Below are 23,038 nucleotides of genomic sequence, written 5' to 3'. Positions count from 1 at the left end.
TGAGATCTTGCGTGGAGCCCCAGATCGAGGGAGATTATCAGTGGTCTTGTATGTCTTCCATTTTCTGATGATTGCTCCCACAGTTGATTTTTTCACACCAAGCTGCTTGCCTATTGTAGATTCACTCTTCCCAGTCTGGTGCAGGTCTACAATTCTTTTCCTGGTGTCCTTCGAAAGCTCTTTGGTCTTGGCCATGGCGGAGTTTGGAGTCTGACTGGTTGAGGCTGTGGACAGGTGTCTTTTATACAGATGATGAGGTCAAACAGGTGCCATTCATACAGGTAACGAGTGGGGGACAGAAAAGCTTCTTACAGAAGACGTTACAGGTCTGTGAGAGCCAGGGATTTTCCTTGTTTGAGGTGACCAAATACTTATTTTCCACCCTGATTTACGAATAAATTCTTTACAAATCCTACCATGTGAATTCATGGATTTTTTTTTCACGTTCTGTCTCTCACAGTTGAAGTGTACCTCTGGTGCAAATTACTGACCTCTGTCATCATTTTAAGTGGGGGAACTTGCACAATCGGTGGCTGACTAAATACTTTTTTGCCCCACTGTAAGACATCTATCGTCCTGATAAAGATATAAATCACAAAAATGTAACATTTTCTGTAAATTCTGTGAATCTCGGGCAGCTCGACTTGTGTAAAGTGTTTCCAGCTGGGCGTCGTGTAGCTGGAGTCGAGTGTTTTAACCAAAGCATGAAACTATACATTTTTAGACATAAGTTGTAACGCCCGCCGTTTTCTTTGTGAGTATTTATTACACGGCGTGCTGCGGGGAAAAGCCTGTTCTAACGTTTGAGTCTAAGGTTTGTTTTTTTTTTAACACCTGGCGGCTCTTTTTTACTTCTCATCCATAAGTACTCTGCATACTCTTTTACGTGATTCAGTTTATTTTGAAAAGTCCCAACAGGATCTTGAGCTTTATTGTGAAAGGTTTATGTGGAACATAAACAAGCGGACAGGCGATGCTGTTACCGTCGTTGTTGCTAACCACAACGCATAAAAACAGGCTTGTCCGTCTGTAGTGTGGTTATATTAAATATAAGAGAAAAAGAGAACTTTAAGAAATTAATATAGCCACTACAGTGACCATCAAAACGATGAAAAAATATTGCCGTAAACAGTTTATTTTGCGACACCACGAAACAAACGATAGCGTAAAATGAAACGATAGACATTTTTATATTGTCATCCGATATATATCGTTATATCGAACAGCCCTACTGTGAACAATCGCAACTCATGGTGACTGAATGGCTGCCAAGACTTTCAGGGTGTTGCACACTTTTGATCACAAGGTGATTGCACAGGTTGCAACCTTTCTGCAAACAGTTGCAGCCTGACTTGGAATGACTGCCATCACTCACAGAGACGTTGTCCAAAGTTTGAAAATAATTGCAGTCAAATTTATAAATACAGACTTTGTCAATGAGAACAACTCAAGAGAACTTGACTCAGCTGACTTTAGTAATATTACTATAGAACCGGATGGTGCTGAGTGCAAATGTAATAGCTGACATCGTATTGTGAGATGTCTGGTGATTCCCACTTCATATATCCCGATGATCACATTTCATAAGCACTGCTGATCAACTTTTTTCAGCCCCCCGAAAGTGAACAACACAAACACAACAGGGCTTAATTATGTCTTACACTTGTCTCATGCTGGTATTTTAAAGTGGAGTTTAATTCTTTTATTGTTTTCTCAAAACAGTGAATTTAGATTTAGATTTAAAATAAAAGAGATTTGTACAAAATGAAACTTTAAGGTATTTTCTCCTATAAAGTGATTACTGAGGTGTTCTCTGGAGTAGATTAAATCAAGTCCCATAAACTAATGGGAACACATTATTGTCTTTACTTGATAATTTAGTCTACTTTGGATAATCTTACAGCTCCAACAGAACCTTTCCATTGGCCAAACACACCATCTCTGTGATTGTACTGAAGTTTGGTTAATTATTAAACCAAAGAGTATTATGTTGAGTTTTCCACCTTTACTGGATACTGAATTATATTACAGATTGGACGAGCGATGCAGGGGAAGAGCAGTGACTGAAGTACAAACCCGCTCCTGTGGGAGAGGTACCTGTTTGACATGCGCTCTAACCACTCAGCCATCAAACATAACCTGTGTGCCACAAAAGGAAAAGGAGGAAAATCAGAGAGCAGAAGTTTCATGAGCAAACAGAAGCAACTTCAGTGCAAAGGAGAGGTTAAAGCAGAGTGCAGGAAATCTGTGCAAACAGCCGTACGTCTGAGTGCGAGGGGTTTCTGATAGATCTGAACTTGAAAGAAAGAAATATAAGAACTAAGCACTCAAGCAATATACTCCATAAAAGCTTAATCGATGTCTGTGAATGTAGTTATATCATGTTATGAATCAAAATATCCTGCCAATATCTTCTTTTTTTTATGTTCCCACTAGAATTTCCTTGATGTTTTCCTGTGTCTATTCGCACTACATGTGTGTGTGTGTGTGTGTGTGTGTGTGTGTGTGCTGGTAAGTGCAGTGTTTCATTATCAGTCTCCTCAGGGGAGAAAGCCACTGCTGGTTTCTGCTGTGGACACCGCTGTCTTCTTTTTGGGTAAAAAAAATAACAAACTGATCAGAGGTTGCACCTCATGCTTGCTGCGCTTTAATTGCATCAGAGTTTGGGTACCGACTGAGTCACGGTGATCCGAGGCAGAAACACATGCTGCATAGGGATGCGTAATGAGTGACAAAGCCCCTCGGGCCTCAGAGACAGCTACTGTGGCGTGTGTCTGAGAGTGCCTAATGAAGACTGGTTCACGGGGCTTCGTTGCTCAATAGACACAGACTACAATAAGTGAGGACGTGATCGCGGCGGGAGGCCGGTTGTATCAGGCGATTTTGTTGCGGCGATGCGGTCAGTAAATCCATATTTCCCAGATGCCTCTGCTTCTCTCCTCGCGTTACCTAATGAAAGCCAAATCTCGCTCAGTGGAAATGCCGTGGTGAGATTCGGCGATTCTGATTTGGATCAAAGTGTGATTTTCTGCATCTTTGGGCTCGCTATTAAAAAAATCCCTTTTTAAAATGCTTGATAAATGGCTATTGATTTCCATGGCGAGTATGCCGAGTTTGGGAGTGTACAGAGGTAAATGAAATGATTCCTCAGGCTGGATCAATACAGGTTCAGGGACATTTAGCAGTGCAGTCTGGTTGGGAGAGGCAACAATCAGGGATTTCAGGCCTTTGTAGAAAAGAAAGGGGGGTGAGGGGTAGAGAAGGAAAAGCAATAGGAAACAAAAGAAAGAGATAAAGTGGAGCTAAAAGAAAGATGGGATGGAAATGTCAGCAGTCTAATAGATCTCTCCATATACCAAATGAAGAGGAAAGCGGGCAGCTCCTCGATGGCACACAGGCCCCTCAAATGTTAACAAGAAGCTGAGACCAGCCTGAGAACGACACACGGGAAAACACAGTGGTCTCTCGGGAGTGCTTTGGAAACAAGCACACACAGAAATACACTCTTCATTTCACCATCTTCTAAACTGGTGTCCGGTTTAAACCAACTACAACACCCCCAAAAAAAGCACGCAGACTCACCCGGTTTGGATCATACTCCAGGATTCTGCGCCGTGCTGCGTCTAGCTCCTCGTAACCCGGGGCGGCTCGGGCTTGCATGTACTCCCTGCGCATTCCATGGAGACGCTGATCACTGCAGAGACGAGCACAACAGGAAGGGTTAATAATGGCAAACACACACTATTTTGGAGAGAAGCAACAAAAAAAACTAAACAAAATAAGAAAAAAAACTTCTTCTTTTTTTAATCTCCTTTGCAGGATGAAAAGCCGAGCATCCAACACAGGTGGGAATTCAGAAGTGAAGCAAGAAGGCAGGTGGAACATATTCAGCTTAATCTTTTGTTAAAGCCGCCGATGTTCTTTGGCTTCACGATGACAAGCCCTGACTGCACAGGAAGACTGACGGGCAAGACAGAAAATATCCACAAAGACATCAGTGCCTCTGTTGAACTTTCTTCAGCTGACAGAGAAAACCGCAGCGGAGAGAAACGGAGCTGAAACATTTCACGGTTTTTGTCTTTTCACTCTGATGTCACAAAGAGCAACGAGGTGCCATCCCGGATTCAGATACAGACAAATCAACCACCCAAAAGGTAAGGCCGAACCCGACCTAGAGGTCACCAAAAGGCGAAAAACAAAAAAGAAGAATACATAGGCGCCACAAAAGTGCAAGCGACTGCCAGCGAGGAGATATGAACGAGACAGAATGGGGACAAAACTTAAAGAGAAACATCATCATGCTCACTGGACCTTAATGCCAGATAAGCCTCACACACCTGGCACTACAGAGTCGGGCGCACACAAACAAGCGTGAGGACGCGCGCACACACCAAAGGCAACAGACGGTTTGCGCCTGAGCGAGCACAATCCTTGGATGTGCTACCAAAGTGCGACACAGTGCTGTCGTTTATCTGTGTTTACTGGCTGCAGCGGGGACGGGTATCTAATATTGACACTGATATGCAGTTCGTTTGCCATTTCTATGTCCTCGGGAGATACACGCCTTGAGAAGGTGTTCAAACTCGGGAGGGAAAAACAGAATAGGAAGAGCAACTTTCCTTCAAATCCCCCCCTGACCCCAACCCACCCCACATCTGTAAAACTCGAACGCCCTGAGCAGCCTCGCGAGGCCGACCTTTTTGTCCGACAAAACTCCCACGCACCCTTTATCACACGTGTGTAACGCCGTACACTCTAATGGTCTGACCTCCAGGCAGACCATTAGACCAAACCGGAGCAAAGGAGAGAGGGAGAGTGCGCACGAGAGGCAGAGGTTCATTAGTGAAGTACATAGATTACGTGTTTAAGTCTCTCTTGTGACCCTGCCTTTAATTAGAAAATCAGGCTGAGACGGTGTCTGTGTGTGTGTGTGTGTGTGTGTGTGTGTGTGTGTGTGTGTGTGTGTGTGTGTACACCAAATATCTGTAATGTACAAACGGGTGATTGATCCTTATAATTTGGTATGTGGGACACACAGTGACAATGTGATTGTGCCTGGGTATACATCTTGTCAACTTAAGGGGGAGAGAAAGCTGAGTCTCTCTCTCACACACACACATTCTCATTTTGATATCGCAGTGAGGACATCTAATTGACATAATGCTTTCCCTAGCCGCTTACCCTAACCATCAAAAATGAATACCTAATCCTAACCCTCAGCTTAAAATTAACCATAACCTAACTGTAACACTGACACTAAAACCACATTTTAAGTCTCAAAAATGCATTCAAACTCGTGTCCTTATGTGTCCTCATAAGTGATGTTTGGTCCTCACAAGTATAGTAAAATTCCAATTATTGGTCCCCACAAAGATGCCTAAACAGACACACACACACACACTCCCGTGTCAGTATGTTGGTATGCACACTGTTGTTGTCGTTGTGCGCGCGTGCGTCCTCTGCCAACGAGTCCCTGTCAACACTTTGGGCGCAAAACTCGATCCTAACTTGCTGCCATGAGGAAAAGAACTTTCCGAAAGTTTCCGTGCTGTTATGAAACGCCAGCACAGATGCTTTATGAAGATGGATATCTGAGGCGGCATTACTCCCAGTACCGCACTAATTGTTGCTTCTTCAGATTGGTTTAATGGCTGGTTTCAATGCACAGTTAATCAATACTCATCTCAGTTTCCCCCCCAAGTGTCCCACAGACAACCTTGCTATTAAGATATTCACACTTCATCTCTTGCATTTTTCTTTTTATTCGCTTACTGCTAGCTTTTTAGTAGTCTTACCCTCTGCCGCCCATCACGCAAACACACAAACAAACAGACCCGTGGAGAATAAATGCACACGGCCAAGTTAAGACTTTTTTTTTTCTCCCTTTTCATGCCACCCCTCTTCTAGCGATCCCATTAGCCAATCCCTGGGCCCGTAATTAGGCCTGCCATTTTGATTGAGCGTGCGTGTCGCTCTCCAAATGAAACAACACTGTAATTATCTCATTATGCCGCGGCCTCCATCACTGACAACGCCAAATATTATCATATTAATGGCTGAAGACAGACGCTGATTCTGGATAAAACATTAGATGAGGGTGGATGGGTGCGGGGGGGTGCAGGAGAGGCTGGAGGTTTGCGAAGTAGCGGTTTGATGGCTGACAATTCCAGCAGGCTGCTTTCCAAACAGTGAAAGAAGAGGTTCAGAAGGATTAATGAGTGGCTGTACACGCACGCACATTTGTTTGTCCTGTCCTATATACGTGTGTTAAGAGAGACGGACAGGTAGGCTACCCCGTTGTCATCAGCAGCTAATAACTGCTGCAGTCTGCCGGCCTGAGGCCAGAGCCGTTCAGCTCGGTTGTTCTAAGCCTTAGTGAGCACAGTTTTTCTCTAATGTGACACAGGACTGTTAATGACATCAAGGCACTGAAATGAGTTACCCTCCAGTTGAGAAACAGGGCTGGCATTCCTCAGATTTGAAGTAATCTGGGAAAACCTTTTATGAACTTTTCTATTATTTATGGCTTAATTAGAGAAGCAACACTGCGACTGTGGTTATTTGAAAAGTCACTCAGCCTCGCCCATCATGTACTGTTGCCTAGCGTTACTCAAATGACTTCGACTACCTTTTTTCTTACAAAGGAAGAAAGAAAGAAAGGAAACTGAAAAAAACATTCCCAATTTAAATTTGGCCCTTGAAGCTTGAGTCCTTGTGAAGTGCTGCTCCACACCCAGTGCTCCTGCTACATTTGGATCCCATCCTGGAAGTCCTGATCTGACCACATGGACGTTTATGATTTCACAGCTGCTGTGAGCTCTCTGTGCTGCTACAACATAGACCGAATGGCAGTCTTCACTGGAAGAGCCTGCACTCTCCTGAGACAAGGTTCATAATAGCACAACAAGCATGAATATCATTTTTCTGACATTTAAAGTGTCAGACTGTCACTGGGGAGTTCTACTGTAACATCCTAAAAGACCAGAGAGAACATTTGGCTCACAGTGCCTTCATTCTCTTTTCTAACATGAAATTTAAATCACAGGGTCTCTGTTTAAACGGGGACTTCTATGGAGCGATCCACGAGGAACCTTAGCAGCGGTGCAAAAAATCATAAGCAGACAAAAATGAAGAATGGTGGCCAACTTTAAGGTTGACTTTAAATTTACATAGGTACATTTGCAGAAACAATTTTGGAAACCGGGGATGGGTCCACCGAGGGCTGCGGCTTGATCCATGTGGCTTGTTCAGGCTAAGCCTACTGTACCCCTAGCCACCAGGCACTCTTCCCAGATCTGGCTCCAGATTGGGGTCTCAATCCAGGTAAGGTAACAAAAGCCCATGATCATCTACTTCACAGGAGTCTTCTGGCTGAAAGCTCTGTCATTTGGAAGGGGCCCAGTAGATCTGCTACTCCTACACATTAGAAGAAGCCAGTTGTGGTGGTTTGGGCACCTGATCAGGATGCCTCCTGACTGTCTCCAAGGTGAGCTTCAACTGCTAGGAGACCCCGCACCAGAGCCAGGATACACTGGAGAGATTATGTGAACACCTTGATGGTCTCTAGAAAAAGTGGGGGAGGTGGCTGAAGAGAAAGGCGGTTTGGGCATTCTTGTTTAAACTGCTGGTCCTATGACCCACACCCAGAAAAGTGGCAGAAGTAAGTCGGTTGGTTGGTTGGTTGGTTGGTTGGATGGGATTCTGCAGAACTTTCTGAGTGCAAATACACATCAAATGGGTTTCTCTGTCTGAGAAATACACACAGAGGGTGTATTGAGTGGTTGAGACTATTGTTGTGTTCTCATGTTTCTTTAATTCGCGAGTATTGTGCAATGAAAAATAAAACCAGGTGAATGACTGGTTTAAAACAAAGACATGGGTTCTCATTATGTGAGGAACCAGAGCTTTGTAGTGATTTTCTGCCATTTGTACATTAATGTTCAGTCTAAGTGACCGACGTGTAAAGACTTTATGGATTTATTGCTTCGTTGCAGTCTAAAGTGTTATTTTGTCATATCAACTCAAGTACAGAAAATTGACATCATTTAAGTTACGTCTCGTTCAAATACTTTATCCCATGCATACTTCACAGTACCTGACTACACAGACTGATCTAACAGTGCTGTGAGAAGGAAAACTGGAGGAGGACGGAGATGGAGAGTAGAGAGGGAGAAGATGAGACACAGTAGCAGGAAATGAAAGCTGCGTCAGACGACAGAATGAGAGCAGAAGTAAACAGCAACATAAAGACTGAGATGGCAACTTGGAAAAGGAGCAAAAGCACGAACAGGGGGACTAGGCCGAGAGAACAGAAGCACCGGTGATAGGAAAGCAAGCGGGAGAAAATGTGTGAGAAAAGCAACTATCCTGTGGTGTTAGCCAGTGTGAGGGCAGACTAATTAGGAAGTGTGCACTGCCGCCGGCTGGTTTGGCGACTTCTTCTTGCAGAGGCCAGCTGATTTTAACACAACGCACTGGGGGAAAAGAGCTCAGACGGGCAGGCTTTTCTTTGCTGCTTGCATGCTGGAGGTAGGCACACTTCAAAGTGCATGGTCAGTGTTTGGCTTCCTGGTGAAATATTGGAAACAGACTCAGACAGAAAGTTTGAGTTTTTTCCTCCTTTTACTGTTGCCCTAAAGAACCACAACCAATGAAACACATTCATTTTCTATCAGTTACACTGATTCTTACTGAAACCTGAAACGGCGTACTAATACATAAAAGAGTAACTCAGACTGCTTTTTTTTTAACCCATAATGAAGTTGATATGCTAAGAAAGATGCTAACAATCAATCTCTACACCCATCCACCTTCAACTGTCCAGGATGTCTGAGCACCAGTAAAAAGCTCTCTCTTCTGTGAAGACAGCTCTGATACAGATGTAATCTTGCTAGCATTTTCAGGTCAGCCTCAGGGTCTCCTCTGGGCTGGTTCTGCCAAAAAACATCTCACCTATGAGGCATCCAGGAGGCATCTTAGTCGGTTCGCCTAACCAGCTCAAATGACCCTGCTTTAGTCCCAGCCCCACACCAGCGGGTTAAGTCCTCACCCAAAGGAGAACACAGACACACTTGGGAGAAAGCTAATTTGCTTCCATGATCTTATTCTTTACCCACGACACCTCTATTTGGACAGGCATGGAGACAGCGGAGGTCAAAGGCCGTGGCAGTCTAGTCTAGTGCGAAGGCTCTTCAAAAATCCAGTAATTCAGCACCGGTTATTGTTTTTTAATATCTTGACCTTCTAAATATACAAATAAAATTAAATAAGGTGGAGAAGAAGATGCTTTTGGTTACACTGATCACAGCTCAACCTATGCATACATGTCAAAAGCCAACAATGCCCCCCTGCCAAAAAAAAAAGGTTTTCGGAAGTCCAAATTAATTCGATGACCCCCAGCATCCTGCTCAACAAACACATTACTCACCATGCATCTGTTTTCTGTTGTTAGACAAGCGCATGGTAATGATAACAATAAATTGATTAACTGACAATCTCAAACTAGCCTCCAGTAAAACAGGCTGCTCACTCTATGTAACTGACCACAGAGAACAGAGCAACGGGAAGTTGCATGAATGCAAATAAGAAACATTTTAACAGCTTAGATCAGGGGTGGGCAATCTCAGTCCACGAGGGCCGGTGTCCCTGCAGGTTTTAGATCTCACCTTGGGTCAACACACCTGAATCACGTGATTAGTTCGTTACCAGGCCTCTGGAGAACTTCAGGACATGTTGAGGAGCTAATTTAGCCATTTAAATCAGCTGTGTTGGTTCAAGGACACATCTAAAACCTGCAGGGACACCGGCCCTCGTGGACTGAGATTGCCCACCCCTGGCTTAGATAGATCACAAATAAAAAAGACACAAAGGTCTTAATATGGAGTACACACTAATGAAGTGTTGTTTTCAACTAGAAGTCTACTTCAGGCAGATGCTGTCGGGCGGCTAAAATCCTCGGCAGAACACAAGAAGTTGCCTTTTTCTTCTTCAGTTTTCTGCTGTACAGAAAAGGTAAATTTCAGCGTTTGTCTTAATGAGCAGTCTCATTATATAAAGTCTGCTTTGCACCTCTTTAACGCTGCTTCCGCCTGTAGCAGAATAAAACTGCTTCCTCTATCGCACCAAAATTCAGAGTATGCAAAGAAACCAGTGCTATTCATGTCATTGCTAAAGAAAACAAAAAAAAAGACGTAACATTTCTAAATCCAACAGCGCGTGTAGCACTTTTCCTAAAATATTTCAACAATTACTCATGCTTGTCTGGAGTGATTTGAGCATTCCAGTTTGCCACAGTGTCAGGTAAACCTAGAGGCATGTAATCCTCATGCCACTGCTCCAACTACGGCAGCAACGTGACGTTTACTTAGCCTCGTCTCCCCGTTCTTAGCACAGTGTCGCAATTTACGACACAACCCCTCACAAGCCTTCACATCTCTGCACTTTGGCCTCCTGTTCTTTCTCACTCTTTCATCTCATCTTTCTTGCTCCAGCTACAAAGACTGCCTCCTGGCTAATAAAATTTGACAAGCATAGCCAACCTTTTTTCTCCACAGGTCAGCTTCTAGCACAGCTCTAATCGAATGCGACGCTCATCAGCGTACACACCTGCCATCGGAGGTCTAATGAAAATGTCCGACAGCGAATTAGGGAGACAGTGCTGGAAGTCCACCGCTGAGGGGCCTTGACAGGAAGTTGAGGGGAGGGGGCACCGGCATGTCTCAGATGACAACGAAGCATTTCTATATATACCAACCTCCAAAATCAACTAGATAAATTAGCTTTATGTCATATTTCTTTATAAATCATATTTTTGGGAAGTATCATTAAAACTGAGAGGTTTTAATAAGAATTTCACATGCAACAACTTAAAAAGGAACTACTTTGTAGGAGCAGAGGGTCTAAAAAAGAAATAATTGGGGAAGTCAAGAGCAGGCCAGTTTGCGCTTCAACTTACAGAAACACAAACGCAATAAACGAGCTTACACCTGTGATTTTGTGTGGATAAAACCCACTGGACCACACACAGAAATGTTGCTAGGTTACGCTGGGCTTTCTCACAGAAATATTACATGTGGGTGGCTGTGTGTGCGCGTCTATTTCTGACTGTGTGTGTGCGTTTATGTGTGTGAAGAAAAGCCACAGAGGTTCCAACCTCATGACCAGCAACATGTGTTTTAACAGATGTGCAGACTTTACCCAAAAAAATGAGAAAGGAAAGCAGTTATAAAAGTGCATGTGCGCCTTTTGTATGTACTATATGATCTCAGTGACGCTGCTACTGAATTTAAAGGAAAACTCTCGTCTATTACCACAACTCTAGATCACAAAACTGCTTAAACACACAATACCTCTTTAGTTCATACTAAAAACGACAACACAGGTGACTGAAGCCCTTTACAGAGATGAGATTTGTAGCATTGTTTGTAACATTTAAGGGGAAACGTTAAAACGAGGCCCTAACAGTAGCAGTTCAGCTTATTGGTGCGGCCCTCCACAACAGTCCCAGCTGGGAAAGTTAATTGTTCTATCCTGTAAGTAACAAACACGATTTCATCCAGACGTGGGTCATGTTTACTTTAAAGCTCGTCCCTGTTTCATTCAACATTACCACAACACTCACGGAAGAGACACAAAACACTTGATGTGACACACAATCTCACCCCGGCAGCTGTGTATTGATAGTTGCTTTGCTAATTAAAGCTGCCACATCCTATTAGGAGTTAAGGGGGAGGCATGTATTCACGCTTTCATGTAATTCAGTAACAAGGTATGGTTTAATTATTAACCTGTAGATTATGAATGACACATCTTAAGTGACGGACACATTTGTTATTAGCTGTTAGATCCTTATTGATCCCGTCTCCGTCCCGCTGCTTTCATCGGCTTTGGAAACGTTTGCGAATCTTTCTACTGTCTGTTGCTGCAGGTATGTGATAACCTGGAAAGAAACAGCTAGATCTCTCTATAGCTACTAGTTTTGTCATAATTCAGATTCGATTGATAACCTTCCCCAAGGAGGTTATGTTTTTGGTGGCGTTCGCGCAGGGGTGTAATTTCCAGGGGGGTTATGTCCGCCCCCCTCCCTCCCAATAATCAGACCCAACCAATATAACCCCCTCAATAAAATTATGAATTATCTTGCATAAATAGGCTGTTGATTTTCTTTACTCATTTCAGTTATTACTGAATAATAACTGGGGCAATCGTGGCTCAAGAGTTGGGAGTTCGCCTTGTAATCGGAAGGTTGCCGGTTCGAGCCCCGGTCGTTGTGTCCTTGGGCAAGACACTTCACCCGTTGCCTACTGGTGGTGGTCAGAGGGCCCGGTGGCGCCAGTGTCCGGCAGCCTCGCCTCTGTCAGTGCGCCCCAGGGTGGCTGTGGCTACAATGTAGCTGCCATCACCAGTGTGTGAATGTGTGTGTGAATGGGTGGATGACCGGTTGTGTAAATGGTTTGGGGGTCCTTAGGGACTAGTAAAGTGCTATACAAATACAGGCCATTTACCATTTACCATTCAGTTATTACCAGCAAGTTGCATGTTTAATCATGATGTGTTCGCGTGTCTGTAAACACGGTAGCTCAAAAGGTTTTAAATGGATTATGATAAAAGTTTGTAGATCTCTGGGGTCATGATAACAATCCAATAACATTTAGCTTACATCAACCATGATCTTAAGGTCAATGATTTATCAGTAAAAACCATATAACATAAAAACATTTGAACACATGCAAGTTTTTTTTTTTTTTGGGGGGGGGGGGGGGGGGGGGGAACAAAATAAACTGGTGATCAAAAAGTTTTCACTGGATATTTTTCACTAAACTTTTTTTTTAAAAAACTTGTTAAACAATGAAATAAAAGTTATTAGATTTATTTAAGTAAAAAAATATGGGTTTCAACAGAGCTACTAACAAAAGCCTGGACTTCGCACTTGCTTTTTACTGCACTGCGAACTTCTTAAAGTACTTTTAAAAAGAACAATACTGTTCCCTTAAAAGCCCGGAGAGTGAGCCGTCTTTGCACTCTTGGATGACAGATGGTCATCATGACAGTAGAGACGTAACCATAAAGTTGCATTATATAAACATTTGAGGCTGTAATAGCTTCTCTAGCAGGGCTTTGTAAAACAAAGCTGGTGTTTTGTGATTTTTGAGAAGTCAGTCTGTTGTTTTTACTGTATGTTCTGTGTGATGTCTGGGTTAAAACAAGGAAACACTCCTCATTGGTCCCGTGTGTAAAACAAACAAACCGAGCCCTTTCCCCCCATAAAGGAGCGACTTTAAAAAATTAATCAGATAACCCCTGTGAAACATACTGAAGTGGAAGCGGGCATTTCACGCTAAAAGTTTTTATCTGTTCTAATCATGCACTGATGTCAACGTGATGAGGGTGTCATCACACACAAAGTATCATAGATAGCTTTAAATATACTGTAGCTTCAACTTTGACATGCAGCCCTGCAGTTACTCAAACAGATGATTTACATTTCATAGGGTAAATTAATGATGGCCATCGACCTGTGTCGCGTGCCATTCCCGCTCCCATCCTCCTTATTGCCTGGAACGGCCATTTTTGGTCACTATCTGTCACATAAATGAGAAAAATGAAGCACTATGACAGCGGGCAGACGAGTAGCAGCCAGACTTCCAGTAGTCCTCATCCCGTACTTGTTATTAAGTTCATTCTTTATTTTGATATTCTGATTGACTTCCTAATAGTACAATGACATACGACAGCTTGCCAACATTGTCTCATTATTACTGATCACTAATACAATAAATAACGTGGAAATTAAGGCGAAAGAATGAACGAGGGGTTTACCTTGTAGGATGGAGATGAATTAATTGAATTATTATGAACATGTGCAGTATGACTGTCCTCTAACTACATTATTAGACATTTATTTGTATCCTTTTGTCTCTACAGACACCCTCTCACACAGAGTTAACAAGCCAAAGAAGACTCCTCTCATCCATCATGTTAATGCTAAAGTCTAGTATACATTAGGAGCAAAACAGAGGAGCGAGAATGGATATGTGACACATCGAGAGTGTGAGAGAAACTGAGGGAGAAAGAGAGTAGAGGGAGAAAACAGGCTGGTAATGAAGTACCCACCACTAGTGGATAAGAGCTAAAGTGGTCTAACAGATCTGTCAGGCTGCTAGACTGTGGCTAATTATCCCTCCTCCTCTTTTGTCTGCATCCTCTCCTCTGTCACTTCTTCTCTCTCGAATTTACTCTGCCCGGCGTGTTTTTCTCTCCACTTTGGCTCCGTCGTTTTCTCCCCTCTTTCCCTGCTTTTTCTCGTCTCTCTCTCCCTCCGTCTGTCCCTTCTTCCCATTTCCCATCTGTCTCCCCTTCCATGTCCAATCCCTTTCTCTTTCTCTCTTTTTTTTTTCTTCCCTGGATGAGATTGGGTGTCTGGGGCTTAGTTTTTGATTTGCAAGTCAATCGTAATTTTCTGTCAGAGAGTTTAAGTTGAGGGAAGTTTTTAATATGGCCTGTATTATTTCATACGGGAAATGATAAATTTGCATTAGAATCCTCTTCAGAGTTTCTCCTTTTTTTCCTCTCTCAAATACAAAAAGCAGCTGAAAGTTACGGTTCTCAAAACTGCAGCGGTAATAATATATAATATGGAACGAATGACAACATTGATAAGCAGTGCATTTCTGAAAGCATGGGCCCTTTGTTAGACTAACAATGAGGGGCTCTGACATCCAAATATTACAAAGGACACGTTTTACTCAAATTAAAGTACATTTTATTATTAAACTACTTTAAATGCCTCTCAAAACACTGCGACTTGCACAATTCCTATTTCTGCGCATAGATATAGATCCATTCATGTTGGAAAAATAAAATGTTTTAGGATATCAATTGGATTGGCACACAAACCAAGCTCCAGCACTGCAATAATATAAAATTCAATGACTGTGAAGCTAGAGTGATGCTTAGCATCTCAGACAGGCAGGTTTTAAAAGGCAAACCTGACTGAACTCATGTAAAAGTGTATGAGATAGATATTAGATAGACCTAATGAGACGTGAGCCATTGGTTTGTGAAGCCCGACTCTGAAGGCTCGGTGTTAGCATTTTGGCAAGCCAATTTGGATTTTTGGTGCCAAATCTGACCACAATTGGATAAGAATGTTGAGTGGTAGCTAATGCAAGGTGCATCCATAGGCTGTATGGGAGCACCAACTTCTTGGATGGCCTGGTAATAAAATTAAAAGCAGAGTTAGCCATATTATATGCCAGACAATTGCATTAAAAATCCCCCCGAAAAAACGGCACGTCGTCGAGAAGTCCAGTGCAGCGACTCAAATTAACAGAGGTGAAGCCCCAGCAGACAGCTACCAGCTGCAGCCGCCTCGTGTCCACATAAATCTGACTTTAAGCATTTATCAAGTTTAAACAGTTTTTGTGAGCATGCCTTTTTTCCCACTGTAAAGTTGGACATTTTAACATGCGAGTCTATAGAGATTGACTTGATTTTGGTGATCTCAAGAGACTGTAGATCAAATGTTCAAGCTGTTATTATGACCTATAGTTAACGCTTCAAGTAGAAGTACAGTGCATTACTGGTGTCAACTTCACATGGTTAAAAGAAAGAAAGAAAAACACGTATCGCCGTAATTGCAGTGTTTTAATTATCACAGTATTCATCATATGGCACCCATGGCCTCCTCGAACTGTCTCAAGTAATTCTGGTTGTATTTGTTTTGCATGTATGTCAAGAGGTGTCCGATCCAGATTGCATGATTTCAGTGCCAAGCATGAACAGACAAGGATACAGCTGGTGACTTGAAATTGAAATAACATTAAATTGAATAGAGGGCTCAGAAGAGGCAACCTTATGCTTTCAGGGAAGTGTACCGCTGCACCTGGACCCTGTGTTTGTGCGTGTCACTAGCAATGTAATCTTTCTAAATATGAATAATGTTGAATTTTTAGACTTTTTTGGTAATTTCTGCTACCATAAGCTTTCTGGTTCCCAAGCCAGTGTACTCCTAGTGCAAATTCCAAGCCCAGATAAATGGAGAGGGTAGAGTCAGGAATAGTGTAACACTTTAAAATAAAGCCAACAACTGAGGGCATGAAAAAAGAAATGATTACACTGAAAGTAACTTTAAGTAATTTAACAGAAAAACAAAAGATATTTTCCCATCTTACATTATATGCTGTACTTTTTTGGGCAAGTGGTGTAATATGGGGTGAATGAAGGTCACTAAGGGTTTTTTTTAGGTTTCAGGGTTTTAAAAAACATATTTGTTTAATATTCATTATGTTGATGTGTATGATGGATATTCAATTATTCAATTTTATCAATATAAATGTGATACCGACTGTTCTCTCTGACCAGCTAACAAGAGAAAAAACATAAATGCTCATAAATTGCCTACTGGTGGTGGTCAGAGGGCCCGGTGGCGCCAGTGTCCGGTGTGAATGTGTGTGTGAATGGGTGGATGACTGGTTGTGTAAAGTGCTTTGGGGTCCTTAGGGACTAGTAAAGCGCTATACAAATACAGGCCATTTACCATTTACTATGTAATGACAAAATCAAATCTAACTTATTATTTTTTATAACCTTTCACAATCAATGTATAACTTTCAAAAAGGGTCTACGGGGAAGGTGTGTCTACTTTCCTGGAAAATAGCTGTAAAATAGCTGTTTTTATGGAAAATTACCAAGAAATCTTTTCTGGTAGAAAACCCAGAATTTAGGCACTACTTCAAATTAATTAATCACTACTTGAATTATCAGCATTTTTTTGTTTCCTGTAAACATGTGACTTGTTTTTGCTTTATTCTAGTGTATCTACCTTTTAAGAATGTGTAAGTAAATATAATTACATTGTAATTTCAAATACAATACAATGAAATTCCACTGAAACCGAGGAATTACGCCCTCTGTCGTATTATAAAGTGTTACTAAAAACAGCTGCCAGAGGGGGGAAACTGAAATCTTGACCCAGGTGTCCATTGGCTTCACAGAAGCCCCCAAAATACTGGCAGCTGCTCCCCAGACGCTAACCAGCAAGTTCCCAAACAGATAAAAGCGTGGCTGCATGATCTGGACACCCATGTAACTCTTAGCAAACATTTTAAAAGGAAAATATGTTGAAACCAGTAAAAGGTGACGTATCAATTAATTGTAGCCAGCTGTCCTAACAGTCACAGAAAAATGATATTGCAAACGTTTTAAAGATTATGAAAGGTCAAATCTATAGAAAAGACAACAGAGAATGAAATGCATGCTGTTACTGTGTAACCATGCCTTCATGTTTTATGCATGTCTCAGTTTAGCAGATCGTGAATGTAGATTTGTGTAAATATTCTCTCACTTACGCCAATCAAACCACGGCCAGTGACCTTGTGTGACTCCACCTGCACACTGAAATCGCAACTCAGTGCAGAAGCACAGGTGCAAATGCCAAACATGCATTTAAAACACAGAGATGTGTAATATCGTACATGCGAGCTCAAATTAAGAGAGAACATTTTATTTAAATCTAGCACTTTTCCACTGTGTCCCTCTCTCTCACCTGTCTGCCTGGTTCTGCTGCTGGGTCTGTGAAGCAGGCGGAGCTCTGGACTTGTTCACCTTGGCGTAGAGCCCGTCGATGTCCTCGAAGGGCGCCTGCTGCGGGCCGGACATCCCGGCTGGTACTGCGGGGGAGGGCGTACGGCTGATGTACGACTGCGGCGAGGGCGGCTGGCGGAAGTTGCTGATGCGAGCGTAGTTTGGGTCGCTGTCATCGTCCTCCACGTCAGGGAGGGAGGACGGGTCAGGGGTGGCGGGGCCGGATTGGACCTCGGCGTAACGTGGGTCGAAACTGTCAGCAAGGAGGAGAGGCGTTACACAAGAGCACAGGCGCAGCAAAAATACACGGTTTACACATTTTCCCTGTGATTCTTCTTCTGTGACAGACATTCGGCTGAGCAGTTGTTATGGAGGAGCAGGTGGGTGCATCAGAGCTGTCAGGTAAGATGCCAATCACAGCACTTTACTACTGTGACAAATGCTGGTCTATTATTATTCTACTGTACATGTTGTACGCCGCTCTGCTATCACACCCTCGACTGTGAAATAATAATAAAAACAACACACAGAATGTCAATTTTTTGGTTGTTGTTGGGGGTTTTTTGTGATTCATACCCATCTCTGTCATCAGGGATCCTGTCCAGCTCCTCCTCACTCAGTGCCTCCAGTTTGCTCTTTGAAGCTTTTGCTGCATCTTTGCTCTTGTCTTCCTTCTTCTTGCCAAACCTGGAAACGACAAGAGGGTGAATTTGATCATCTCAAAGCCTCAGGCAGATAAAACCGTGGTGCTTTTATTCTGAAAGGACGGTTAATGGGCTTTAGTATCCTTTTGGAGACTTTAATGATGAAACAACACACTTCACTCAGTCAACAGAGCATGCACGAGTTGATGAAAGAGGCTCTCCGGCTCACACAACATAAAAACACCACACACACAAACACACTCTTCACTTTGCATCAGCTTTCCAAATCTGCTAGACAAACTCATTGTAACTCCTGTGCGTTCATTAGCGGCTGTGCCTGGAAAAAGACTGTTTAATGATAGATACGGTTATAATGTCACAGCAGGAACTGACAATCCTCACTGTGTGTGTTTGTGTGTGTGTGTGTGTGTGTGTGTGTGTGTGTGTGTGTGTAAATGCAGAAAAAAAAAGGCGCAGAGCTGTCATGTAGCATATGGAGCATGAATATTTTAACATTTTGTTCAATAAAATAGCTGTTACACCGCAGCAGTGTGTTATCCTTTCCTTATCAACTCTGCCATTACGACCATCATCATCATTATCATTCTGCAGTCTTATTCTCTCGTTTTCGCAGGCAGAACATACTCGTCGCCACCTCTCTTCGACTTACAATGAATCTCGTCTTCGCGCTTTCAAGAAATTAACTGAGCCTTTTGCTCTAAATATTTCATATTCTTCCACCTCTCTTTCACATCATCGTTCTCGCCGAGCCCGCCACCCTCTCCCTCGCTCTTTTTCCGCTCTCTTTCTCTCGCCGCCTCCGTCTCACCCGCCAACCCGCTTCTCTTTTTCTCTCTCACCCTCTCCTTCCCTCTGAGCTCCCGCTGAGCCAATCTAATGTCTGTGTTTATCTCATTAACAGCGAGGCACTTCTCATTACTGCTACAGGCAGATACGTGGCCTGAATGGTAACCCGCTGGCCTGGCCAAGTGGAAACCTGGACAGGGATGCCACATTGGCCTGGCACCATCCTGCAAACCAATTAGAGTTGTTTTTTAGCTAATCTACCCGCTTCACTTGTACCTGTGTGGGTGACTGCTGCCAAAAGCAGGTCAGATATTCACATTGCTCGAGCTTTACTGCGAAAGATGCAAATAGAGACGCCAAATCAAATCAGTTTCTTTTGATATGCACAGTTTGTACTCACGAGGTCATAAACTCATAGGATTACCTACTTTTATATGACATTTAAACTCAACTCGATTGATATTTATTTGTGCTCGTGTAACATTTTTTTGCTTTTTATGAGCTTTATCATTCTAAACAGCCACAAAGCTGGTTTCCTACAGGACACACAGATGGCCTCGATAAGCACTGCTATGCTAATTCCTAGCACATAAACATGCCACTCTTTAATCAGAATATTGCAGCTTTTGTCCACGTAACCTGCCTTCACCTCTAATTCAGTCTCTGGACAGGACTCTCACATTAGCTCTGTTAAAATTTAGCGATCCAATCAGTAGCAAACACATCCTACTGGGCCTTCAATGGAGCACTACACTGAGGAGTGATCCAAATGAGCATTTCAACTCCCCAGAGTCAGACTGTCAACACTGACTTGTGCTGTAACGTACTGATGCAACTGAGGGACAACCTTCCTCATGTATAGCGTGAAATTCAAGGTAAAATGCGGCTACTCTGACACACTGGGGTTGATCCAGCTCTCAGTGGAAATGTGAATGTACATGTGGTCCGAACGGGACTAATCTAAAAATAGCACAAGAGCCAGCGGCCACATTTAATCAAGTAGGATTTGCATTTGTTTAAGTGCAGAATTTCAGATTGGACCTTGTATAAAACTAATAAAAGAGTACTAAGATTAAACTTAAACTTTTCAGTTTTTGATAAAGCTTACAGTTGGGGCTGGATCAGGTGACCCTGAACTATTCCATAATTATGCTGCTACAGGCTCAGAACTTCCTGTGATTCACCTCTTTTCCCTCCCCAGGGGTTTTCCTTCTCCCACATTCTATGTTTTATCTCCATACACATCCTTTATTCTTTCCTCTTTCCCCTCACACCTTAACCGATCACACCAGAAGACCGCCCCTCCCTAAACCTGGTTCTGGTGGAGGTTTCTTCCTGTTAAAAGGCAGTTTTCCCTTCTTACCATCACCTAGTTGTTGCTCACAGCCACTAAATGCTGCAGGGTCTTTAACTTGCAGTGTAAAGGACCTTGAAGCGACAGTTGTTGGGATTTGGCACTACATAAATAAACCTGAGGTGAAGTGAACTGAATTAATTTACGTAGGATTGTTTTACTACTGCTTGGTAAACCGCTTTCATCTGTGAAACGCAGCACCATCTGTAATAGTGATTTTTGGCCGACTCGAACTCTTCTCAAGGACCGGTAATTTGTCACACCTGTAGCTTGGAACAAATTCCATGTTTGTCATTTATATTAGTTCAAGAAAAGGAGTGACCTCGTGCAACTTCAGTGTTGTTCTACTCAACCTAAGCGGAGCAGGGGTCTAATCGACCAGAATAAGTGGAAACACTTGTGTGGCTATGAAGGATCTGCAGGGCAGAGCCTATTATCTCCTTGACTCGACAAAAGTCATGGAAGGCATTACACTGCAGTATTCAGAGGCAGAGCAGCTGGAGCCGTGGCGGGTAAACTGAGCCTGATGTGCAAAATGTGTAGCGTTCCCCTTTAAGCAACACTGGCAGAGTTTCACACTGATCTTTGAGCTGTTTTGGGAAGTTTAAAATCTGTCATCTGCAACATCCGTGTTTTATTTTTATTTTTCTTTCGGCGATATCGCGGATGCTAAGCCCCTGCTGCTCTAATGTTTTTCCACCTCTCTTCCTAGAGATCACTTGCCACAGAAACCGTGTGGGCGCTGCCGCAGCATCTTTTTTCTCCCCTACAGATTTTTTTTTTTTTTTTTTTACTTGGAACTATTTTGATTTTGATTTTCTAAGCACTCCCACATTATGCAGGAGCCAAAAGCAGACTAGCAATTACCTCAGCGATAACCATATAAAAATCAGCATCGTCAGAAAAGAAATATCAGCGCTGTTCATCTTCTATGCATCAGTAGACGTATAATTATATTACACATAAATATATGATTATCCAAAATCCCAGGTTTAGTCGGCCGAGCTGTTTGCTAGATTCACACCCCCACCCCTCCCAGCCCGCCTTTACACACACACACACACACACACACACACACACACACAGCGCCTTAATCAACATTCTGAGGGGGCAGAGGTCCTCAGTTGGACCCATCATTATATCTGCATTAATTAGGAAAGCTTCTTCTCACTGTATTGTCTGAGAAAAGATGGAAAGAAAAAGAAAGAGTGTGGCACAGAACAGGGGTGGGACTCCCAATTAGAGACGTCTACCTTTCCCATCACCTTATGCGTTGTTCATCACCAAACATCCCCCCATCGTTTCCCTATTGCTATGAAACTAATGTCTGCTTCTCTTCTCTGTCTCTCTCTCTGTTTTTTAATTACTTTCTTTTTTTGTTGTGGTTTGTTTTTTTTAAGCTTTCTCTGTATAGCGCCGGTTTTGCTCTGTCACTGGTTCTGAAATGTGACAGTTAATTTCCTGTTGCGTGCGAGAATGCAGCTGAATAAAAATGTGAAAATGCACCAGCACATTTAAAGACAAAGAACCTACAAAAAAACAAAAAAGCTCTATGAGCACAAATAACACAGACACAGAGACACACACACACACACACACAGAGACACAGCAGTAAACTAGAAATAAACAGATTGTTCACAAAAAACAGGTAAGCGGCTGCACACACTAAAGAAGACAGCATATACATCAACAGAGGTAACGAACACACAGTAACTCTGCAGGGAACTGCAAACAGTCTCATGGAATAGGACATCTCATTAACTTAGCATTATCTACCTACACAACCACTCCATCAAACTCTCATTAGAGAAAAGTAGGGGGTCCTTGTGAGTCAGGCTGCTCTGGTGTCCCATTTAATACACTCCCCACTGACACAGGAGTTACTGGGAACCATTATTAGGATGTCGTTGTCATTATTAACCCGCCGCTCCCACAGCTGCCCCGGGATCACCTTGGCAGGCCTGGGACGGTGAGAGGAGATGATGTTGCCTGTTTGTCACTATATATAAAGTACGGTATGTTTGTCATGGAGTAATTTTGAAATGTTTGTCTTAAAAAGTTGGTTTTCTTTGACAAACAGCTACACAAAGGCCTTTCCTCTTTTTTCTTCTTCTTCTCCACTTCGCAGCACCCTAATTTGGACAAACATTGCAGTGAAAGACATACTGGACAAGTTCATGCTCCCAACTTTGTGGGAACAGTTCGGGGATGGCCCCTTCCTGTTCCGACATGACTGCACGCCAGTACACAAAGCGAGGCCTGTAAAGACATGGATGAGCACATTTGGTGTAGAAGAACTTGACTGGCCTGCACAGAGTCCTGACCTTAACCCGATAGAACAGCTTTGGGATGAATTAGAGCAGAGACTGTGAGTCAGGCCTTCACCTCCAACATCAGTGTCTGACCTCACAAATGCATTTCTGTAGGAATCACCAAAGATTCCCATAAACACTCCTAAGCCTTGTGGCAACCAGAAGAGTTAAAGCTGTTATAGCTGCAAAGGGAGGGCTGACATCATGTTTAAAACGTGCGTGAAGACAGACTTCACGCACCAATACTTTGGGGAATATTGGCTGATTTTCTTTTTGTTATTCGGAAATCCTATAAATAATTGTATTTTTATGCACCGAAAACTTTCCTCTTTTTACTT

At 42.8% G+C, this 23,038-nt stretch overlaps 1 protein-coding gene across 1 annotated transcript in view; it reads right to left on the bottom strand.

Annotated features, from left to right (window-relative positions):
• pard3ba (par-3 family cell polarity regulator beta a) overlaps positions 1-23,038 on the bottom strand; it is a 205,305-nt gene that overhangs the window by 38,989 nt on the left and 143,278 nt on the right. The window contains exons 20-22 of the mRNA XM_087836160.1: positions 18,160-18,270; positions 17,546-17,836; positions 3,583-3,694 (exon numbers count right to left, since the gene is read on the bottom strand). Coding sequence (XP_087692286.1) covers positions 3,583-3,694; positions 17,546-17,836; positions 18,160-18,270 — 514 coding nt within the window. The remainder of the gene's footprint in view (positions 1-3,582; positions 3,695-17,545; positions 17,837-18,159; positions 18,271-23,038) is intronic.

Source organism: Neolamprologus brichardi, chromosome 23, assembly GCF_056152115.1.
Source record: "Neolamprologus brichardi isolate AB-2024 chromosome 23, ASM5615211v1, whole genome shotgun sequence".
In the NCBI taxonomy this organism is placed as follows: domain Eukaryota; kingdom Metazoa; phylum Chordata; class Actinopteri; order Cichliformes; family Cichlidae; genus Neolamprologus; species Neolamprologus brichardi.
Note: the sequence above shows the minus strand (reverse complement) of the source record. Positions and strands in the feature narration are given on the sequence as shown.